This window comes from Oncorhynchus clarkii, chromosome 24 (assembly GCF_045791955.1).
Source record: "Oncorhynchus clarkii lewisi isolate Uvic-CL-2024 chromosome 24, UVic_Ocla_1.0, whole genome shotgun sequence".
NCBI lineage: Eukaryota > Metazoa > Chordata > Actinopteri > Salmoniformes > Salmonidae > Oncorhynchus > Oncorhynchus clarkii.
Window position 1 is genome coordinate 10,600,787 of NC_092170.1, and position 18,127 is coordinate 10,618,913.

Here is an 18,127-nt window from a genome sequence, read left to right on the forward strand (position 1 = left end):
AGTAGCCACTCTTTTCCTTGATGACAGCTTTGCACACTCATGGCATTCTCTTAACCAGCTTCACCTGAGCACTTGTTGTCTGCTTTTCGTTCACTCTGCGGTCTAACTCATCCTAAACCATCTCAGTTGGGTTGAGGTCAGGTAACTGTGGAGGCCAAGTCATCTGATGCAGCACTCCATCACTCTCCTTGGTCAAATAGCCCTTACACAGCCTGGAGGTGTGTTGGGTCATTGTCCTGTTGAAAAACAATATAGTCCCAGATGGGATAGCTTTTTTTGCCATAATATGGACTTGGCTATTTTCTGTATACACCCCCCCCCCCCCCCCTACCTTGTCACACTGAACACTGAAAACTTATTGGCTCAAATGCATTAAGAAGGAAATAAATACAGGTGACTACCTCCAGGTAGTCTCAACCTCATGAAGCTGGTTGAGAGAAAGATTGTGCAAAGCTGTCATTAAGACAAAGGATTGAAGAATCTCAAATATAAAATATATTATTGATTTGTTTAACACTTTACTTTTTTTATATATATATATATATATATATATATATATATATTTTTTTTTTTACACTTTCATTGTTGGACCAAAAAGACTGTTTTAACACCAGGAAATTCACTCCAAGTGATTTTAATTTTGGAAAACAATTATTACCACGCATAATAGAGAGACATATGTGATCGTATACAAATAATAATAATAAATAATAATTGACTGGATTTATATAGCGCTTTTCTACCAAATTAGGTATTCAAAGCATTTTACATAGTAGGGGGAAACTCACCTCATCCACCATCAATGTGTACCACCGACCTCAGTGATGCACGGGGACCTTTTTTTGTGCCAGAACGCTCAACACATATCAGGTGAGGAGTGATGCAGTGCATTCGGAAAGTATTCAGACGCCTTGACTTTTCCACATTTTGTTACGTTACAGCCTTATTCTAAAATGGATTCAATTGTATTTTTTCCTCATCAATCTACACATGATACCCGATAATGACAAAGCAAAAACTGTTTTTTAGATTTTTTTGCAATTTTATAACAAAATGCAGACCCTTTACTCAGTACCTTGTTGAAGCACCTTTGGCAGCGATTACAGCCTCAAGTCTTCTTGGGTATGATGCTACAAGCTTGGCACACCTGTATTTGGGGAGTTTATCTCATTCTTCTCTGCAGATCCTCCCAAGTTCTGTCAGGTTGGGTGGGGAGCGTCGCTGCACAGCTATTTTCAGGTCTCTCCAGAGATGTTCGATCGGGTTCAAGTCCGGGCTCTGGCTGGGACACTCCAGGACATTGATACTTGTCCCGAGGCCACTCCTGCGTTGTCTTGGCTGTGTGCTTAGGGTCGTTGTCCTGTTGGAAGGTGAACCTTCGCCCCAGTCTGAGGTCCTGAGCGCTTTGGAGCAGGTTTTCATCAAGGATATCTCTGTACTTTGCTACGTTCATCTTTCCCTTGATCCTGACTAGTCTCCCAGTCCCTGCCGCTGAAAAACATCCCCACAGCATGATGGTGCCACCACCATGCTTCACCGTAGCGATGGTGCCAGGTTTCCTCCAGAAGTGACACTTGGCATTCAGGCCAAGGAGTTCAATCTTGGTTTCAGCAGACCAGATAATCTGGTTTGTCATGGTCTGAGAGTCCTTTAGGTGACTTTTGGCAAACTCCAAGTGGGCTGTCATGTGCATTTTACTGAGGAGTGGCTTCTATATGGTCACTCTACCAGAAAGTCCTGATTGGTGGAGTGCTGCAGAGATGGTTGTCATTGTGGAAGGTTATCCTGTCTCCACAGAGAAACTCTGCAGTTCTGTCAGAGTGACCATCGGGTTCTTGGTCACCTCCCTGACCAAGGCCCTTCTCCCCTTATTGCTCAATTTTGTTGGGCAGCCAGCTCTAAGAAGAGTCTTGTTGGTTCCAAACTTCTTCCATTTAAAATGATGGAGGCCACTGTGTTCTTGGGGACCTTCAATGCTGCAGACATTTTTGGTACCCTTCCCCAGATCTGTGCCTCGACACAATCCTGTCTCGGGGGTCTCCAGACAATTCATTCAACCTCATGTCTTGTTTAGTTTTTTTGCTCTGACGCACTGTCAACTGAAGGACCTTATATAGATAGGTGTGTGCCTTTCCAAATCATGCCCAATCAATTGAATTTACCACAGGTGGACTCCAATCAAGTTGTAGAAACATCTCAAGGATGATCAATGGAAACAGGATGCACCTGAGCTCATTTTCGAGTTTCGTAGCAAAGGGTCTGAAAACTTGTAGATAAGATATTTCTGTTTTTATTTTTTATACACTTGCATAAAGTTCTAAAAATCTGTTTTTGCTTTGTCATTATGGGGTATTGTGTGCAGATTGATGAAGGAAAAAAAACATTAACATAAAGTAACATAACAAAATGTGGCGAAAGGGAAGGGGTCTGAATACTTTCTGAATGCACTATACATGCCAATTAGGAATGAGAGGGATGATTAAGTGGCCATGATGGATTGTGGCCAGGTTGGAAATGTATTCATGACTGGGGTGAACACCCCTACTCTTACAATAAGTACCATGGGATTTTCAATGACCACAGAGAGTCAGGACACCCATTTTAACATCCCATCCGAAAGACTGCACCCAATGCAGGGAAGTGTCCCCAAATGTAATCAGGGTTTGAAATGATTCAGTTTTAGTCAAATATTATATCTGTTTAGGCTTCTTGCGGTCAATTTACTATGTAAAAATATTTGTTTTATAAGTTCCGGCACCCCGACCGACCATCCGCTCAAGAATAAATTGTCCCGCAGCTGAATCTAGTTGATGATCCCTTCCCTACTTGTTTACAAAATTGGTCAAAACACTCATTTGTGTTTTCTTTACCATCACCATATGAATAACCATTAGCAACCTCCTGCTGGGTTGCCTCGGCTGTCTTTCAATGCATGAGATTGTCGTTATTTGGCTAAGGATTAAGACAAAGTCCACATGCCACATTTTGAGTCAATCAAAGTGGCAGTTAATGAAAGGAATTGGTTGACATCAAATTGATTTGGTCATAAAAACTGCCCTCGCGATAACCCCAATTCCATGCTGATAATGATAGATAAGTGTTGTTTCATCTCAATCATCATCATAAAGGATCCATAAAGGATCCTTTATCTCCGATCAATACGGTGGTGATCCACAATGGCTTTGCCCACATTTAGCCCCGTATCACAATGGTGTGGTATTTAATGGTGTGAACCGAGACGCTTACTACGGCAGTGTGTCACTCTAAAGAGCAGCGGAGAGGGGGGGGGGGGTTAAGACATTCAACTTTAAAGTCTGCATAAGGAGGAGGAACTGACCTTCACCAATTATCATGGGACAATTGAAACCTTTCAGTGGTTCTTCAGGAAGCCATCTCCCCCACCCACCTTTCCTTGCTGCAAAAGCTCCTTATTGCCAGGGCCATTGTCAGGCACATTGTGTTACTAGTCTTTCTGGGGGTGGCTTTAATGGTACAGCTGCCAAGTGGATCGGTGGCTGTTCCCGGCCGCCAATCCACCCCCCTAGAAAAGAATGTCTGTCTTCTCCATGCCCATTATTTTAGCGATTGTATGTGAGGAACAGAATGCCACAACTGCACATATTGTCTGTCACCTTTGAACCCCCTAACGAAACGGACTCCTTGATGTTTTAATGAAGGAAACAATTTAGTATTCCGTTTTTCTCCTTGGCTGACTTGGCTGAAACCATGGGGGGAAAAAGGCATCTCCTGCTCCGCAGAAGAGGCGCCTTATGCATTTAAATAGGGACCATCCCACGGACACACGTGACTTCAGACTCATCAATAGGCCTTCAGGTGTAAGGCTGCCATGTTTCAGAGGAGGTTCGTCCCATCATTCCTGGAGAGCCTCTCCTTTTTCCACTTTTCAAGACTCTGTAATATAGATGGCCAACATCTTTACATGTTATGTATAGAAAATGGAGTGCTGACCTGGCCACATGCTCTCTGTCTCACCTGGCAACTGGTCTGAAAATATCCTCTCCCCAGCTATGCTTTAATAGAGTCCTGTCACATATGTCAGGCTGTCTCGGCCCTACAACAGTCCTCAGGTCAGCAGTATGCTCGTTTTGGGCACTCAAGACAGGTCGTTCACACTGTTAGGGCCTTGCTCCCACTCTTATTGCCAACTGTGAAAGAGCTGGCCAATGGTCCAATCTCAGGACTGAAAAGACTTAGGCCCCCAAACTGTGAATAGCTTGTCCTGTCAATCATTCACTCCTACAACCCAATAGTAGCATTTTGTTGAAGGGATCTGTGCTATTATTGGATTAGTTGACCGATACTGACCATTGTTTCTGCTCATTCAGATATACACCTCCCTTCAGCCCATCACATACACTTTGAGATCATTTTTGTGTGATGAAAAGCGCTTTACAAATGTAACATATTACTAATATTATTATCACTACAGACGAGTAACTTTATTTGAAATGAACAAAATAAGGATTATTCCCCTCTCCACTCAGACCACTCACAGACAGTCCTAGCTAAATCCTTGCTTGAGAAATTGCTCATTGCTAAGAAGCTATTTTTGTTTCATTTTGACCATTTTTAATTGAAAACAATCACAGTAGGTCTCCCGAGTGGCACGGCGGTCTTAAGGTACTGCATCGCAGTGCTTCTGGGTTCAGAAGAGTGGTTTGGCAGGTCATGTTTCGGAGGACGCATGACTCGACTTTCGCCTCTCCCGAGTTGCAGCGATGAGACAAGATCATAATCATGAAATTGGGGAGAAAAAGTGGATTTGATATTGAGATAAAAATGGCTGCATTGGACCTTTAACATCCATTGCCTCATAGTGCCAGGCATAATTGTCACTCCAAAATACCTGTTTTGTTGACAGCACAAAATGTTGAAAGGATCACATTGTTTTGAACTTAATTAACATTCACTTTTGCAGTCATAATCACATGCACAAAATGGGGTTAAGTGACGAATACTAATGATCAGTTCTGAAGGATTTTAGTTTTACCATGTTTATTGCATTAATGCTGAAGGTCAGAAGTACAGTATTACCTATAGATGTAGGATCTTAATTTGATCCCTCTTTTGTTACTGAGAATGTTCCTGCGCATCAGGAAATGCAAACTTGTACTCTTGTTTGAGTTTTAAAGTTAGTCATTTCCACTTTGCCCTAATGGAAAATGTATCAACCCCTAACAAAATCCATTCATTATAATCCACATAATTATTCACATTTCCTGTTGCTGCAGGGTTATTTTTCTGCTGTAGCAAACTGACTCAAATTAAGATCCTACATCTGTAGAATATTACCGGAAAACAGTCTTGTGACTAGCATCCAAAGCATATCCAAACATAGTAGGCTAGAGAGCTTAGACTCAGCAATGGCACCTGTTATGTGTTAGTGTTTCATTGGCATGCTAGGCACATCTCTGCATATTTTTTAAATAAATGTGTTAGTTGAAAGCACAAACTCAAATAGTTCTCCGTTCTCCAGCTGTCTAGAGGGCAGTTTTGTTTGGCCAAAAAGCTGATATAACATTTCCACATTAAAGTCCTCAAGATGTGTGTTCACTGTACATTCCCTATTATAACCTGTAGACAACAGTACAGTTCTTTGGCTGCTCTGAACACTGAGTCTGACACACTGACACAATATGTTGAGTGCAAACTCCTTCTGGAATATACACTGAGTGTACAAAACATTAGGAACATGCTCTTTCCATGACACAGACTGGTCAGGTGAATCCAGGTGAAAGCTGTGATCCCTTATTGATGTCACCTGTTAGATCCACTTCAATCAATGTAGATGAAGGGGAGGAGACAGGTTAAAGAAGAGTTTTTAAGCCTAGACACATGGATTGTGTATGTGTGCCAATTTAGAGGGTATGGTAGTAGGTGCAAGTGGCACCGGTTTGAGTCAAGAACTGCAATGCTACTGGGTTTTTCACGCTCAGCAGTGTCGAGTGTGTATCAAGAATGGTCCATCACCCAAAGGACATCAAGCCAACTTCACCCAACTGTGGGAAGCATTGGAGTCAACATGGGCCAGCATCCCTGTGGAACGCTTTTAACACCTTGTAGAAACCATGCCCCAATGAATTGGGGCTTTCCTGAGGGCAAACCAGATGCAACTGAATATCAGAGAGCATGTTAAAGGTTTTCCAGGAGTTGTTGTTCTGCCAATATTGTAAACACTCAAGATAATATGTTGTTCCTTTTGGAATTCTATAATGATTATGAGTCTCCCTCCCTCCCTCTCTCCCCCTCCCTCCCTCCCTCCCTCACTCCCTCCCTCCCTCCCTCCCTCCCTCCCTCCCTCCCTCCCTCCCTCCCTCCCTCCCTCCCTCCCTCCCTCCCTCCCTCCCTCCCTCACCCCCCCTCCCTCACCCTCCCTCCCCTCCCTCCCTCCCTCCCCCTCCCTCCCTCCCTCCCCCTCTCCCCCCTCCCTCTCTCCCCCTCCCTCCCTCCCCCCTCTCTCCCTCCCTCTCCCCCCTCCCTCCCTCTCCCTCCCTCCCTCTCCCTCCCCCTCCCTCCCACCCTCCCTCTCTCCCCCTCCCTCCCTCCCTCCCTCTCCCTCCCCCTCCCTCCCTCTCCCTCCCTCCCCCTCCCTCCCTCCCTCCCCCCCTCTCCCTCCCTTCTCCCCACCTCCCTCCCTCCCCCCCTCTCCCTCTCCCCCCCCCTCCCTCTCCCTCTTTCTCCCCCCTCCCTCTTTCTCCCCCCTCCCTCCCTCTTTCTCCCCCCTCCCTCCCTCTTTCTCCCCCCCCTCCCTCCCTCTTTCTCCCCCCCCACTTTCTTCCTCCCTCTTTCTCCCCCCCCCCCACTTTCTTCCTCCCTCTCTCCCACTCTCTCCCTCTCTCCCACTCTCCCCCTCCCCCTCCCTCGTCTTTCCCCCTCCCTCCCCCTTCCCTCTCTCCCGCTCCCTCCAACCCCCTCTCCTCCCTCTCTCCCACTCTCCCCTCCCACTCTCTCCATCCCACTCCCTCTCTGCCCCTCCCTCTCTCTCCCCCTCCCACTCTCTCCCCCTCCCTCTCTCTCACTCCCCCCCTCTGAAATGCACCACTTGGTAAGTATGTTTGCCTATGGCATTACAGAGAGGAGTAGGCTAGTCCAACAGTTAAGGCAGTCAACCAAAACAGCTTGGATGTGACTTAGTTAGTTCAGATAGATTTGACACTGGGAGGTTTTCAGATATTTCCCTGGTCTCCCCACTACCACAGCTGTTCAGTACTAACAGTCAGAGTATATGAAGCTCAGTCCAGGCTAATAGTCTGGATAGAAACATCAGTCACTCAGTCAGTACCATTGGGTCTGGTTGATTCTGGTTCAACTTGATTCTTGCTACATCAAGTTGAAATGGAAATAGAAGAGAACCGCATACTAACCAAGAACTGCATTGACTGGAGGTCCAATTAATGCTGCTTAAGCAGTGTTTTTGCAGCCTTTCTTTACAGATTGCTGCCCTGGCTTTCTCATGTCTTATTCTGAGAATTGGAAAACATTAGTTTAGCTATTTTATTTGCCCACTGGGTAAAAAAAAGGTATGTTTTTGCTGTTGCGTAAATTTTGCAGTGCATGTTAGTTCGCATTATTTTTTTTTTAAATGCTTACATCGTAACGCAACAGCGGTCCCTTACCTTGCTCAACACGTAAGCACAAACCAAACACAAAAAAGCAAAACAGTTTGATAGGCATGGGATATTCAATTGAACGAAGCCTACGACAGAGGAAGGGAGGGGAAAAGATGACTTTCAAAGTGGCACCAATAGAATGGGTGTGAAAACGGAGGTTTCCCCTCACTGCATTGATCCCAAGCCTTCTAAGCCATTACCATTATGGTGACAAGACAGTCTATCAATCAGACTCTAAATTGAATAAAAAAGACCTTGATCCCGTTGCTTGTTTAATCCAAGTGGCTGTAAAGTAAAGGGGTCCAAAGGGCTCGTCTCTGGAGAGACAAGTTAATAGTCTTTCCCTCCCATCACGGCCTGCACTTTACCTCGTCCAACATTATTGTACAAGAACGGAGAGCAATCAGGAATATTGATCACCTGCTCTGATTGCTGGTTTGAGTGCTAGAATCCACGTTCTTAGTGCTTTTAGCTGTCGTTGAATTAAGCCAAAAGGCCAGGTGAGCATTGCTTCAATCAAGACATGCTAGCCGGGACCTGCAGTTTATTTTTTATTTTTTTATGAGGTTGTAGGTGGCACTGCGTTAGAGCTCTCAAATCCACAAGCGGCTCCAGGCATTATAGCCTACCTATTGTGGACATTGCGTTGGCTGCACAGAGTTGCGTAGTAAGAAATCCCACGCAGCCGTGTTAACACATTCAAATACTGGAATGTGTGATGTAATCTACATTGGGCAGATAGAAATCCTCATTATTTTGTTTAATGTTATTTTTTTGTGTGTTTTTTTGAGTGTTGGTATTTCTATATTAGCCTACACTTTCTCGTTCTGAACTTCTAACGCGAGTGGGACGGGTGTGGCTTCGTGACAATGGAAACACGAGCATCAGCTCACCGATTTGACAGCTCTAACGCAGTTACACCTCCAACATATCGGGCGCGATCCACAGCTAACGCTCTTTCCTTTGTCATCAATTGACAAAATGCTATAACATATGATGTAGTTAGCTGATACTTAAAATACCTATCCAGGCGTTGTAAGATCTGTTCGGCGTCAGAACCAGCCAAGCAGTGGAACGACTATCGTCTAAATAAAAACAATGATCTGCTATGCAGGTGTCAGATGTCGCGGGTTTACGCCGAACTGATTGAATCTAGACGGTGGTTTGTGATAGGTCTTTCAATTTCTGTCTTATCAGCAGTGATAGGAATCCACAGAGTATCTTCTGAACACACCTTTTTCTCTAGTTTCCACTTGAGGGGGGTTGGATGGAGGATTGTCTGTTAGAGTGGCCATTTACGATAATTTCACAGATGTTCACACTGACCAATAAGATTACATGACGATTATCTTATTTAATTATAGATTCACTCGATATTCAGTCAATATTCTCAAGTACAGCTTTCAAAGGGTTACAGCCTCAGTTGAACTTGGATTGTACTTGTGTTTGTAAGGTGCCCTCCTGGTGTTATTGACATATTTTCCATAGGATCAATTATCTTAATAACCTAGTGGTCAATGCTAAAGGTATCTGTTTGCTAGTCTAGGGAAATAGCTGTAATTCTACAAAGTCCTTCTCCAGAAAGAACTTTAAGCCATACAGATAAGGGGTGAACTAAAGCTCTGCTCTATAGAAAGTCCCATGAGGAATTGGCTGGACGACTGCGAGCTCAAGAGAGAAGGAAGGATTGTTAAACCCAAGTTCATATAAAAAAGGAAAGGTCACTGCCAAGAGTCTCTCCTCCAGCCAGCTGTTGTCTTCTCCTCTCTTTGTTTTCTTATCATCTCGTTCCGTTTTATAAGGCACTAAATCATGATATGTGTTGAATACAAATTGAATCTAGGGTTTTTGGCACACCATCCTGAACGATGCGGATGATCGCCAAGGTAAAAGTACATATTGCCCTGAACTGGCAGTAAATTTATTTGAGTTTACTTGAGATAAGAAGTATAGCTTGAAGAACTTATAAAAAGCACACAAAAAAAATCACAAGGTGAAGTTCTGCTCATTGGGCGCCGATGCATTTCTCTATGCTGGGGCTTTGGTCGGCTTGTTAGAGATTCTGCCTCTACCTTTACCCTTCCTATTGTTTTCTCCTTTCAACACAAACACCAATTATTTGTTTGTATGATTTATGAGTCTCTGCCCTCCAGTGGAACATCTCTAAAGAAAAAATAAGCTACATTTGAATTCATCCGGGATTTGCCCTCGAGTAGAGCTTAATCTGGCCAGCAGGAACTACCTCCAAATGTTTCTCCACATCCACAGAAAGCCTTGCTCCAAAGGGTCTTCAATGAGCATTAGTCTATTTGATATCTTCTCTTTCCTTTGAAAGTTCAGAGAGAGCTTTAGTTTAGATCATGGAGTGCTGCTGGCTACGATTATGTTGGTGGAGCAACAGCTCCAGAATTCCTGCCAGAAGTGCACAATGAAAGGGGTCGAGGCTCCCACTGCTCGGTGGCTCTGTGCACTGCAGTATCCTGTTAAAAGTGTGCCATCTCTTTCAGCTCTGCAGTGGCAGCCTGAGAGACGCCCGCCACTGCAGAGAAAACCCGCCCTGAGGTCTCTGATTTAAACATGTTGGCATCGCTTCTGTGTTTGTTATTATGAGGAAACTGGCAAAATCCAGAGTTTGTTCGTATTAAGTGAAATACAAATTTGTCATAGTGGTAACTCACATTGACACCATGAAGAATTCAAAGAGACTAGGATCAATGAGTCACATAGGTTTAGGGATATTGAAAGTAAGCAACAATAAGTATATGCTTACAAAAGCAGACAAACTAACGATGAGTCAGATCACAAGGACCTACTTCCCTGTAAACAGCATTTTTCTAATGACAGAATCTGTTAATAAGAGGATTTTCTCATTAACATTTTGATTAATTGCGTCTTTTCCCATTTCAATGCTGCCTTACTCAAGCAGACTCACAATGACGGTGTTCAAGAGAGTTTGTGTGTGTTATGTCCTTTGCGCTTGTCAAAAAAGAGTGTAGGCTTATGCATAAATACTTTTTTTCCCTATGACCTTAGCGGTCCCAATTCTGAAGACGCCCACTAAATTGATGGTTGCCTCTCCTTTAAAGCCCTTGAATGGACAAGATTGCCGGGCTGTCATTCTCACTGTTTCCGGTGGTAACAGATTGCCTCTTTGGGTCAAGGTTTGGGAAGGAACCCATCAGCCAGTCATGAGCTTGTTTGAGGTGATGTTGTTACATTTCAGAGGTGTCACAACATTCGGGAGATTGTTCTGTCTCCTGTGAGAAGTTCCTAGTACAACAGCCGTGTTGCACACCAAGGAAAGTAATTGGCAACTGGTGCTACAAGCAGAAGTCAATGCTGCGAGCGCATCCCGGTGATCATGTTTTAATGATTCAAATTACGGAAACGTAATTGCCTCGAAAACAATTAGGCCCGTGACATCAGTGGTCCAAATGTCACATCTGAAAGTGGCAGGGTGGCGTGGGTGATGAAAGAGAAGGAGCGATCCACAGAGGTCAGTTGGTGTGGTAGTAAAGTCATTTAAAAAGCTCTGGTGTTACAGGTGTACAATGAAGTATAAGTATACAGTATACATCTCTGTTTTAGCTGGATGTAATTGTATACTGCACTACGATTGTTTTTATTGATTTGACTATGGAGTATGTAAAAGTGTGTTGCTCTACTTGATAGCAGACGAACCCAAAGACTTCTGTTTCGACTGATCGTATAAGAAAGGGACTTTCAGAACAGATATATCTTTATGTGTCTCATTTTGTAGGAAGGCCACCGTTCCTGGCATGATATACCTGCATTCTTTAATGTTATTAACATTTTACATGAATAGCATGTATACTGAACAAAAATATAAATGCAAAATGCAACCATTTCAAAGATTTTACTGAGTTACAGTTCATTTGAGGAAATCAGTCACTTGAAATAAATTCATTAGGCCCTAATCTATGGATTTCACATAACTGGGAATACGGATATGGTCACAGATGGTCACAGATACCTTAAAAAAAGAAATGGGCCTCACAATGGGCCTCAGGATCTCGTCACGGTATTTCTGGGCATTCAAATTGCCATCAATAAAATGCAGTTGTGTTTGTTGTCCATAGCTTATGACTGCCCATACCATAACTCCACCGCCACCATGTGGCACACATGTGGCACCATGTGGCACCATGTGGCACTGTGTTCACAATGGTGATATCAGCAAACGGCTCAGCCCCACGACGCCATACACGTGCTATGCGGTTGTGAGGCCGATTGGAAGTACTGCCAAATTCTCTAAGATGACATTGGTCGGGAAATGTACATTCAATTCTCTGGCAACAGCTCTGGTGGACATTCCTGCAGTCAGCATGCCAATTACACACTCCCTCAAAACTTGCGACATCTGTCGTATTGTGTTGTGTGACAAAACTGAACATTTTAGAGTGGCCTTTTATTGTCCCCAGCACAAGGTGCACCTGTGTAATGGGTATGCTGTTTAATCAGCTTCTTGATATGCCACATCTGTCAGGTGGCTGGATTATTTTAGCAAAGGAGAAATGCTCACTAACAGGGATGTAAATGCACTTGTGCACAAATAAGCTTTTTGTGTGTATGGAACATTTCTGGGAGCTTTTATTTCAGCTCATGAAACACGGGACCAACACTTTACATGTTCAGTGTATTTTGAGACATTTCACAATGCAGGTATGAGACATTTTGGCTGGGAATACCTGTTGTTGTCGTACTCCCTCTTTCAACTGGCTAATTTCATGCATGGTACCTTGAAATGGTTGTACGTGCGTGCGTGCATGTGCCAGGCAGAGTGCGATAGTGAGAATCTTAATCAGCTACCAAACAAATTCTGTTCCATTTTCTGTGTGTGTATCCCTCTCTCTGCGACCATATTCAGCTAAAGATGAGTCATAGCTAGATTAAAAGGCTGTGACTTGACAGTAAACACATTGATCAGGACATCTATGACACTGGAGGTGCAGCTGAGTTTCTTTATGCCTCTCTGAGGTAAACCATTCTGGGTTCTTTGATCATTGCTACCTCCCTGGTTGGTTTGGCTCGTCAGGAATCCAGGAAAAGCCTTTAGCTAAATGTCAGGTTATATTATCACATGGATACAACAAGCTTCTTCTAATTATGTTGTAGTTTCTCATGCTTCTAAGGCTTTGAAGATTTATATTCAAAGTTGAAACGAAGGTCAATGTATTTGCGCAATACATTTTCTATCCGTTTTTCACTTTTTTTTAGGATCACTAAAGCTGTGGTATGATGAACTGAGTCAAGATAGGATTATGTTGACGAGTTTGAAGAGAAAAAATATTGAAAATAATTTGAAGTGTGAAAATGCTCAAATAAAACATTAAGGAAAAAAAGGCCTACTTTCTTCTCTCAGCCCATAGATGAAATCATTGACGTGTTACTTGAAAATAAAAATAAATATTTTGGTAGTAGATAAAGCTACAGTTGTTCCCACCATCTAACCACAGAACGGCAAATTATTTCTCTGTGCTACGTGTGCAAGATCAACCTCACACAGTCCCTTGTACATTGCTGTAGAATCCTGAGCAGTCAGGGAAAGAGTTTTTCAAAGAACTGCCCTTTCAAATACTGTTCCTTGAAGGTTGACCCATGACTAAGATTACAATCCTTGCTGGGAGCTATAGCCACTATGTTGAAATGGTTTAGACTCTTTATTCATTTGACTCATGAACCGCCTAGACTATTTCTGTTTAGAACGCGACAGGGTTATCTGTCTGGGAGCTGTTTCCTCTCAAACTAATTTTTATCTTTGCCGCTGGCCTGGTGTGGATTAATGCCCGGGTCCTCATTCAGCCAATCAGAGCATGGATATTTCCAGCCCGCTTCTTTGCGAAAAAGCTATTGAATTCCATGTCACTTCAATCTTTCCCGTATCGAAAACACATCTTCACTTTCTGTGGCCATTTGACTCACGCAATAACTCTGTACGGCTTCATTTAATGTTGTTTGGCAATAAAATATCCATGTTGTCAGATGTCATTAAAGTGACAGGCTGTGCTGGCCAAGGAGAGGGAATCTCGATGAGTGTATAAAGCATCAGCTCAGTTACATGGTCACTATCAGTATAAAAACAGACCTTTTGGGGGGGAGGGGACAAATCCAGAGGAGCACTGACTTATTGATTCATCCTCTGTCATACCTGACAACATATAGAACACGTTTTCCCTGTGGTCAAATATGAAACAGCACAGCAACTACAAGTTTGAGTCACCTTGACAGCAACACAGCTTATTTTAGGTGACACGTGAGAATGCTATAGAACATATTTATTATACCTGAGAATGGTATATGGACATAGGCTGTATATGTGCATTTTAAAGCATTGAGCTACTTGTTCAACTTTTAAAATAATACGTATTTCTGTTTCTGTATGACTCTCTATGTGTTTTGCCCCATTCCTCATTTACAAGTCATTGATCAATAGTTTCTAGCAAAGATATGCGTACACAAACACCTCGCCTCCATCCACCCACAGTTTTGAAATTCACAATGATGTATGTATGCCCACTTTCTTTTTTTTTTTTTGCTGACCAATCTGAAAATGGAGTGCACCTCGCTTTCTTAATTTGTTAGAACAGTTTTATCTGAGTAAAACGTCATTCTGTTTGATTTGTTTAGGTACAGAGTAAATCAGAATTGAGAGGTAGAAGGCCGATTAAACATCACATTCAGATGAAAAACCGTTTGGCTTTCTTTTAACATCAGTCAAAGTCATGCACCTAGCGTTTCAGTTAATTTCATCTTTTGGTGGGTAATGGATTGGGTTGAGCTCCAGAAACTATTTCCCCTTTGAAGTTGCTTCTCAACTTTCCTTTTCACTTGTTGAACTAACATGGCAATACTTTTGCATTCAACTATACTGAAAAATGGACATGTAGCCTATGCCACAGCGACAAACGTATTTGCCTCACATAATAAAGTAGTATTTGCATAATTCATCAACCATGCACTTCATTCACTGTAATACTGCATTGTGGTTGCAATTCTTGCCAAAGAAAATCCATTACACAGTTCTTAGGAAGACTCAAACCCTACTGTAGAAAATGCTTCTACTTACATTAGAATCATTCACATCTGCCACTTTCTCTTACAGTTCCGGCAAACATTTACAAAGTTTCGGAAGACATCACCGCGAACGAAGGCAGCAACGTGACATTGAGTTGTCTAGCCAATGGGAGGCCAGATCCATCAATCACCTGGCGACTGCTCAATCCATCAGGTAAGAGCCAATAAGCACCCAGCAGCATTTCATTCTCATCAAAGGGCATCATTTCATCATTGTTGCTTATCACTATATCGGTGGTCTCAGACATGCAGGGGAGGGATGAGGTTGGGAGAGTGTTCCTGTGTTTAAAATCAAAACATGTGGCATTCATCCTCGTTGCTCCATGTTTTAGGATGATTTTATTTGTAATCCTCCAGTCAATTCTTTAGGTTAGGTTTCTTTCAGTTATAGAGGATGCTTATTATTGCTGAGAGAAAGATGGTAGACCAGAAGAGAGGGCGATGAATGACGTCCCGTTGCTTAATGTTGTTGTCTCCCTGTGGATGTGGTCAACACGGTTGGTTTGCCTTGGTCTCCGAAGGTGCTAGTCATCTCATTGAGTTGTGCATGCTCGAGGAGCACCTGTAAATGACTGAGGCACACCTGCAGCTTCTCACTCTCCCCCTCCATTCAAGCACAGAACTGAATGATCTGCCAATGCAATGTATTTCAAGTGAAAGCCCTCTAACGGATTGCGATAATTAAACCAAGATGTTGTTGTGATTGCTCGAAAATCGAACCATTACAACCAATTATCACAATAAGTATATTTTCCAATACTCCATTTTGAAATGTTAATGTTGTGCTATCAAACTGCCACTCAAACCTTTGTGGGAGTCCCTCTTAAAAGGGCAACACGGGATTAGTGCTTCCATTTTTGGACTTTAAGGGTAATGATGTATTGCCAGTGATTCTTTAACAATATAACTTATAAATGTCTTAGTATAACTGTTGGAACCTTTTAGAACCCAAAATATATTCTTATTTTACTACTTTGTTTGTAAACAATGTATTTGTAAGCAAACATTGTATAGCTTCAAAACATGGTTAAAACTTTAATTTTGATCTCATCGATGGTCTGCCCTTGCGTCAATAGCGCTATGATTTTGACAGTGGTTACATTTTTCCAGCCCAATCCCTCAGCTGTTTACCACAACAAGTGGCGGGGTGAATCTGTGTTGTTTTTTGAATCCCGGAATGCCCCTTTAAACGCGAGGCTTAGAAATGCTCAATGAATGTTAACATCTAGCAATTTAAATAATGCATAACGAAGAGCAGTGCGTTTTCATGCGACTGCATTTGTATTCCACCATAAAGGTGTGCATTTGTATTCCACCATAAAGGTGTGCATTTGTATTCCACCATAAAGGTGTGCATTTGTATTCCACCATAAAGGTGTGCATTTGTATTCCACCATAAAGGTGTGCATTTGTATTCCACCATAAAGATGTGCATTTGTATTCCACCATAAAGGTGTGCATTTGTATTCCACCATAAAGGTGTGCATTTGTATTCCACCATAAAGATGTGCATTTGTATTCCACCATAAAGATGTGCATTTGTATTCCACCATAAAGGTGTGCATTTGTATTCCACCATAAAGGTGTGCATTTGTATTCCACCATAAAGGTGTGCATTTGTATTCCACCATAAAGGTGTGCATTTGTATTCCACCATAAAGATGTGCATTTGTATTCCACCATAAAGGTGTGTGTATTCCACCATAAAGGTGTGCATTTGTATTCCACCATAAAGGTGTGCATTTGTATTCCACCATAAAGGTGTGCATTTGTATTCCACCATAAAGGTGTGCATTTGTATTCCACCATAAAGGTGTGCATTTGTATTCCACCATAAAGGTGTGCATTTGTATTCCACCATAAAGATGTGCATTTGTATTCCACCATAAGGTGTGCATTTGTATTCCACCATAAAGATGTGCATTTGTATTCCACCATAAAGGTGTGCATTTGTATTCCACCATAAAGGTGTGCATTTGTATTCCACCATAAAGGTGTGCATTTGTATTCCACCATAAAGGTGTGCATTTGTATTCCACCATAAAGGTGTGCATTTGTATTCCACCATAAAGGTGTGCATTTGTATTCCACCATAAAGGTGTGCATTTGTATTCCACCATAAAGGTGTGCATTTGTATTCCACCATAAAGGTGTGCATTTGTATTCCACCATAAAGGTGTGCATTTGTATTCCACCATAAAGGTGTGCATTTGTATTCCACTATAAAGGTGTGCATTTGTATTCCACCATAAAGGTGTGCATTTGTATTCCACCATAAAGGTGTGCATTTGTATTCCACCATAAAGGTGTGCATTTGATAGGTAATAGAATGCAGCCTGGAGGTGTCTACATTGATTAGTGTTCTACTTCGTTCAACAAGGTCGGCTGAGGTGGGATATTCAGAGGTTCCTCACTCATTTTTAGCTCTCGTATTGTTGCCTGATCGTTTGTTACCAAGCAGATAATTGGTTTATAATTGGAATGTTTGCTTCTAAGCAGATGCAATGGAAGGGTAGATGGAGAAATTAGAAAAAAAACGCAGGGGACCCCCCCCCCCCCTTTTCCATCAGAGTCAAGATTGATGTTATTCTTTCTGACTTGTCAGAGGAGTGCCTCTTCATTATTCTAGCAGAGTATAACAGAGAGCACAACGTTTCGTAACATGACTTAAAATGATGGATGAAAGATGATTGGATGAAAGCACTGTCCTTTCCTATTTCAGCTCTCCCTGCACGGTCTGGGATCGCCACTCTTTGCTTTCCATAGTTCCCGACAGAAACCATGACATTAGTCTGTTGTCTCCCTCCCAGATTCTAGCCCTTCACCTATTTGTCCCTCGTGAAAAGATGCAGATACAGGGAAAATGCAGGCCTAGCACTATGATGTACTGTCTATTCAGATATTTTAGAGATGTCCACGTTTTACACACATTGGGATTAGAAGGAAAGCAGTGTCAGCTATTGCATTTTATGCCAATAGTTGTATTCATTGAGGACGTGGGATGTTGTTGTCCCTGATATTGACTGGTAAGCAGAACAATGCTGGACTGTCTGTCTGTTTGTGGGGATGAGATCAATAGAGCAAGACACACAGCGCCTGTTTGTTCTGGGCCTGTGCTCTGCCTCAGTGTGTCTCCTCCCCACCAGTGTTTATTTCTAAGGTGTATCTGTAAAGGTCACAGGCGGGGGGGGGGGGGGGGGGCAGCACACTGAGAATGCTGCGACAAAAGTTGAATTTTTTGGTCAAGCAAGGAATCTTTCAGTGCACGCTTCCCGGACCACCAAAATAGAAGTCAGACAAGTATGAAATATACATGCCCTTTGGTGCTCCTCATATTACACGCTTTGGGCTATGGGAAGCCACTCACAGACATCGGTGGTAAATGGCTTTTTGAGGGAAAA

At 42.7% G+C, this 18,127-nt stretch overlaps 1 protein-coding gene across 1 annotated transcript in view; it reads left to right on the forward strand.

The window, feature by feature from the left end:
- The window catches only part of LOC139382881 (limbic system-associated membrane protein-like), a 147,009-nt gene that overhangs the window by 109,404 nt on the left and 19,478 nt on the right, over positions 1–18,127 (forward strand). The window contains exon 3 of the mRNA XM_071127127.1: positions 14,755–14,880. Within this exon, the coding sequence (XP_070983228.1) occupies positions 14,755–14,880 (126 nt within the window). The remainder of the gene's footprint in view (positions 1–14,754; positions 14,881–18,127) is intronic.